The sequence below is a fragment of the Microtus oregoni genome, unplaced genomic scaffold (assembly GCF_018167655.1).
Source record: "Microtus oregoni isolate MIOR12 unplaced genomic scaffold, Mior012 000007F_ref0000211, whole genome shotgun sequence".
In the NCBI taxonomy this organism is placed as follows: domain Eukaryota; kingdom Metazoa; phylum Chordata; class Mammalia; order Rodentia; family Cricetidae; genus Microtus; species Microtus oregoni.
The window spans coordinates 57,853,263-57,859,262 of record NW_024543066.1 but is presented as its reverse complement, the minus strand read 5'-3'; the positions used below and the strand labels follow the sequence as shown (position 1 = coordinate 57,859,262).

Sequence of the window (6,000 nt, the reverse complement as noted above, 5' to 3'; positions counted from 1 at the left end):
CTATATTGGCCTACCGGGCCACCGTAGGCCCAAATCTTCCGCCGGTGGCGTCCTCAGGGTATGACGTGATCTACACGTGACCCACGACCGCCTCCGGATTGGCTTTGCTTCCCTCAGGATTGACGGAGGGCGCTGTAGGAAGGCGGGGCGCACGCGCAGTGCTGGGATTTCCTTGGCCGCCCACCCTAAGCTGAGCGGCGGAGCTGGCGATAAACAGGCTGGGTCGGGGAGGAGGAGGAGGAGGAGGGCGCTCGCTCTCGGGCCTTCCGCCGCCTGCTGTCTCCTTTCGGCTCGCCCGGGCGCGGGCGCGGGGAGGCCGGCAGCCGGCTTGAAGGTGCCCGCTGGCGGGAGAAGGGCGCTTTGGCGGAGAACTGTTGGAGTTGCTCGGAGGGCGAGAGACGGGCGCTCTCCCCCATGCCGGGCAGGTGGTGCGGTCCTGAGCGGGTCCTGGAGCCTGAACAACGCCCCTGAGAAGCCCGCAGAACGCGGGTTCTGTGAAGAGACGTGGGGAAGATTCGATTCCGAGAAAAGGAAGAGCCGGATTGAAAGGGAGCGAGGCCGCTGAGGGGGAAGGGGCTGCCAAGATGGCGTCCGCCTCCTCTGGGCCAGCGGCGGCCGGGTTTTCCTCTCTTGATGCCGGGGTCCCCGCCGGAACCGCAGGTGAGCCCGGGGGGCCGCGGGCAGCCGGCCGGGAAGGCTGGGACGGGAGCAGGGACGACGCCTGGGAAGGGGGGCCCGGAGCCTGGGTGTCCGAGTGGTTGTCCCTAACATACTGGACAACTGGGGAGCCCTGGAGGAGTTCGGGGGAAAGGATGGGTGCCACTAGGAAAGAGAAGCCGACGGAAACGCCCGCACTGGGTCTCAGCGGCGATGTCGTTGAGGGCTTTGAGGAGGAGGGATGGAGGATGGTGGAGGGGGCACAGCCAGGTGGCGGAGGGCTTGGCCAGAGTGCGTCAGGCGCGGGTTCGAGCCCAGGATCTTAGTCAGAGGGTACAGCGTCAGCGGAGTGTTGGTGGACGGGGTCCCCGGTGTGGGGCGGAGCCGCAGTTGATTGCGGAGTCGATAGATCCATCGTTGAGGAGTGAGGGGATTGTGGATTTTCTGGGGAGTGGCGGTTCCCCTCAGCCTCCCCCATGCGTCATTCCTCTTGCCCGCAGCAGTGCGGCCACAGACGTGTTTTCTCAGATTAACTCTCTCGGTGATTTCTGCCTTCAGAAAGGAGCGGTGAGTTTTGTTGTCTGTGTTCTGAGACCGGCACCGCCTGTCTTCCCGACTGGGACTGCAGGGGTGTACAAGGAGAACTCTCAAGTGTTTGAAAGGAGGGGGGCGGGGTAAAGGTCAGAAGACCCTGAAGTGGGGAGGGTGAAGGAAATGGAAGCTTGAATTGTACAAGAGCCCGAGTTGGGCCTGCAGTGAGGCCGGGAAGATGGGGAGGGTGTGTGACTCCTAGTGCCATGGGGAATATTGCATAATAGGATACGACTGGAGGAATGCCGCGGTGATGGACGAAGAAATCCCAAGGGAACCGGGCACTGGAGACTAATGGAGCTGGGACTGAAAGGCCCAGTAGGAAGAGCCCCAGATTGTGTGTAGGAGGGAAATGTGTATGGGAGGTGAATCAGAAGCTGTCAGGAACGGTGGTGTTCCTCAGTAACTGTTGCCTGAGAAGCTGCCTGCCTGTTAGGTGCTTTTCTTAAGAACTGATTTTTTTCTTAGGCCTGGGATTTTTGTTCTTATTTTGGATTGGCTTGAGTTAAATCCTAAACATTTCATCTTAGACAGAGGAAATATAGTCATAGACACTTCCAGCTTTGTGGAGAGGTAGCTTTTTGCCTTTCCTCTAAAAGCACTAGAGAGCTGTGAGCCATAACAATTTTTTTTTTCCAAACCAGAGTTTTTCTGTCATAACAGCCCTAGCTGTCCTGAAACTCGCTCTGTAGACCAGGCTGGCCTTGAACTCACAGAGAACCATCTGCCTCTGCTGAGATTAAAGGTGTGCGCCACCACCACCGGTCTTACTTGATTATTTTTATTTTTTTCTTTTCTTTTTTTCTTAGACAGGGTTTCTCAGTATCTATGGAGCCAGTCCTGGAACTCGCTCTGTAGACCAGGCCAGCCTTGAACTCACACAGATCCCCTGCTTCTGCTTCCTGATGCTGGTATCAAAGGTGTGCCTCAAATCCACCATAGTCTGTCTTGTAAGTGCTAGAATTAGAGGCCTGTTCCAGGATGCCTACTTAGATTATTTTTAACATTCTTTTTCTTGTTTTATTTTTGAGACAGGATCTCTCATTGTAGTCTTGGCTACTCAATATATAGAGCAGGCTGGCCTCAAACTCATGAGCTCTTCCTGCTTCTGCCTCTCAAGTACTGGGATTACAGGTGTGCCTCACCACATTGGGAAAACCATAAGCTCTTAAATGATATTTACCATTTTTTCCATTGGAGTAGTTACCGTGTTTGAATCTGGAGGAGGCACTTGTAAATGAATTTCATCTTAGGGTAACTGTCATCATATGCTTCTTCTTAGGTTTTGATTGGTAGTAAGTGTGTAGTTTGCCACCTAGGTTCTGCTGTTTGGTCTATAAAGAAAACATATTCCTTTCCTTTGTTTTTTCCCTGTCTTCATTATTTGGATAATGACACCCACTTCATAAAATCAGCCCTGATGAGGTACTGTTGACTGACAATCTGTTCAGGGGTCCGAGGTCCTGGTTTCCTGTTCTCTTCAGTCAGTCAGTAACTTGGAATTCAAGTTGCCAAGTTCAGCTTTTGCTAGAAATGAGAGCCAAGAGTTTCTGTTTTGGAGTTTGTGTTTGTTGTTGTTTTGAGACAGTCTGAAGGTGCCGTCTTAGTTGGTCTAGAGCTCTCCATGTAGACCATGCTGTTTTGGTAGGAACTCGGCGGAGTCATCGCCTCGGGTGTTTGGAGTCTGGATTTGAGGTTAGAGTAGAAGTTAAAAAGGGAGGCCAATGCCCAGAGGTGTATTGCTCCCCTGAAGTGAGAGCTCTGTGGTTAAAGTCACATTTGACTCCCCAAAAGAAAAACATCTGAAACTTTAGGTGATAATCACATTTGACTCCCCAAAAGAAAAAGAACCATTTGAAACCTTAGATGATTGTGAGCTCTAGTTCCTTCTGCTTCACCCGAGAACAGCTGTGGAACAGTCACTCCTTGCTCATCTGTTGTATTTTATCGAAACCATAAATGATTTGGAATAACCCCACACTCCTGTACTGATTCTCTACTTAGCTATTGCTTCTGTTTGTTTGTTTCGGTTCGTAGACCAGCCTGGCCTGGAACTTAGAAATCTGCCTGCCTCTGCCTTCCAGGTGCTGGGGTAAAGTTGTGTGTCACCACACCAGGCAGGCTGGCTGTTTTTGAGACAGGGTTTGCTGTTTAGCTAGTCTGGTCACACCGACTTCTTCTGGTTTCTTGTTTGCTGTTTTTGTTTGTTTTAATCAGCGTGAGCTGCCACATGTGTTTTATCAGACCTTCTGTCTTTAAAACTACATTTTTATTTTGAGAGTGCATGTATGCGTGCGTGTATGTGCTCATAAGTGAAAGCTAGAGGACACCTTACCCTTCCATCTGAATCTTCCATCATATGGGTCCTCAGACTTCTGTGCGCTTGGTAACAAATGCCCTTACCCGCTGAGCCATCCTGCCAGCCTGATCTCCCTACTACTTCTTAAATGACAACAAACAACGTCAGGTCTTTACTGGACTTGCCCTGGACTTCAGGGCCTTCAGTCAAACCTTCTGCTTTAGACTACTGTAGTTGCTATGGTAGCTAGATACATGTAAATAAATTCAGTCACACTTGGCTTCTCAGAGTGTCATTGTTTTTGTTTAAATATTTTTTCTGCCATGACTTTTTTAGGCTCAGTGTCAGGTATAATTGTATTTTGTTTTATAGATGTCTAGTATCTGAGATTAGTTGGTATGTTTACTTGAAGGTTAGCTTTGAGTGTCAGAATAGTATGTTTTACTTGTTTCTGTCTGTGCGCTCCAGGGTTGATGCTAACTCTTCTGATTAATGCCTTTGCTGAAATATGTGCTACCTGAAAGCTATTAAATATTTTATTAGCTTGTTTTTCTTTGATCATATAGGAAACCATGGCTTGTGTTATGAACAGAGAAAACAAGAACCAGAATAAGAATCCAGATAAGGGGGAGAAGGGTATTTTCTTTCTGTTTGTTTGCTTTTTTATGAGCTGAGATTTTCTTAAGGTTTTGTGAACTTGATGTGATCCTCCTGCAATAGTCTTCCTATAGTTGAGATAAGGGAGCGAGCCACCAACAACCTTTCTTTCTTTCTTTCTTTCTTTCTTTCTTTCTTTCTTTCTGGGATGAGTCTTCCTGTGCTACCCAGGTTGGTCTCTTAATTTATAATTTTCCTGCTTCAGCCTCCTGAACTGAGAGTACAGGTGGATGACTCTGCCTAGTGTTATTTTATTCATTTAAGTTAAACTCTTTCCTCCTTTTTTTTTTTTTTTCTTCTTCTTCACTGTGTAGCCCTGGCTGTCCTGGAACTCATTCTGTAGGCCAGACTGGCCTTGAACTCACAGAGATCTACTTCTGCCTCCAAATGCTGGGATTAAAGGCCTGTACCACCTCCACCTGATGTTTAACCTTTTTCTCTTTGAGGTTTTTTTCCATTGAGACAGAATCTCACTATGTAGCCATGGTTGTCTTGGAGCTTGGTATGTAGACCAGGCTTACTTCTGGTAAGTAAGTAGGCCTGTGTCTGCCTTCAAATGTCTTAAAATTTTTGAGTATCCTTACCTTACATGGCATGAAGAAAATAGCAAGGGCATGTACAGGGTGCATATAAAGTAAATAAATGAATAAAGAAGATAGCAAGGAAGGCCAGGTGTGGTGGTACAGAAAGCTGGATAGAGAGTTCAAGGCCAGCTTGGGTAACGTGAGACCCTGTCCTAAAACAAAAGGCAAGAAGATTAAAATTACAAGTTTTTTTTTTGTCTCTTCTTTGTATGTTTTTTTTTTTTTTGGCAAGATAAAAACATTGGTGAGGTACACTGTTTTCTCTATAGTCACCCAAGTGGAGGGAATCTCTCTTTATTCCAAACTAAGCCCAACATTCTGTTCCAGAAATGGTGTTAGGATAGATGAAGTAGCCAAGCGGAGTTCTGAGGGGAGGAGAAGAGGCCTTTCTTAGAATATATGACTATATGTATCAGCTCATCTCTGCATAGTGTAGGTTAACAAATCTCTTGGCCGGGCAGTGGTGGCTCACGCCTTTAATCCCAGCTCTTGGGAGGCAGAGACAGGTGGATTCCTGTGAGTTTGAGGCCAGCCTGGTCTACAAGGACAGGCTCAAAAGCTACAGAGAAACCCTTTCTCTAAAAATCAAAACAAAACAAACTCCCCCCAAAAAACCAAACAAATCTCTTAAGCTGTAAGTTCTCATTGACAAGAACCTGTATAAAAGGGGCTATATTTTTATTTATTTATTTGACCTTCAGGGACCATTTTGTTAGAGTTTGAGAGAAAACAATAGGTCAGGCAAGCTGGAAATTCTAGTATTTGCTAGGAGAAAGATAGAGAGCAACTCAAATTTTTATTTGTGTGTGTGTGTATGTGTGTGTGTGTCTGTCTGTCTGTATTAGTGTATGCCACATGGCCACATGACCTGCAGTGGTCAGAAGATGGCATAGAATCTTGGAACAGAAATTACAGGTGGTTCTGAACAATCAGTGCTAGAAACTGAATTCCCCTCCCTGAAGAACAACAGCCAGTAACTGTTGAGCCCCCAAAGTCATGCCTTTGAAGTTAGCCATGGAGGTCAGAAAAACTGAGCAAGTTCAGTGTTTCAGAGGAAGCGTCACTCAGTTTTGGGCCAGCATCTGAACAAAAGAAAGAAAGAAAAGGCAGAGTTATTACTATTTTTTTAATTTTGTCTCAGGCAGACTTCGTGAAGTCTTCATTATCAGCTGCCTATATTTTTATTTTGCTGGTTAAGGGAAGTGCTGTTTG

The 6,000-nt window shown here is 47.1% G+C and overlaps 1 protein-coding gene across 3 annotated transcripts in view; it reads left to right on the top strand.

Moving 5' to 3' along the window:
- The first annotated feature begins 220 nt into the window (after nt 1-220).
- The window catches only part of LOC121450461 (phosphatidylinositol 4-phosphate 5-kinase type-1 alpha), a 42,267-nt gene continuing 36,487 nt past the window's right edge, over nt 221-6,000 (top strand). For all 3 annotated transcript variants that reach the window (XM_041655362.1, XM_041655363.1, XM_041655361.1), the window contains exon 1: nt 221-660. In XM_041655362.1, coding sequence (XP_041511296.1) covers nt 585-660 — 76 coding nt within the window. In that variant the 5' untranslated portion in view covers nt 221-584. The remainder of the gene's footprint in view (nt 661-6,000) is intronic.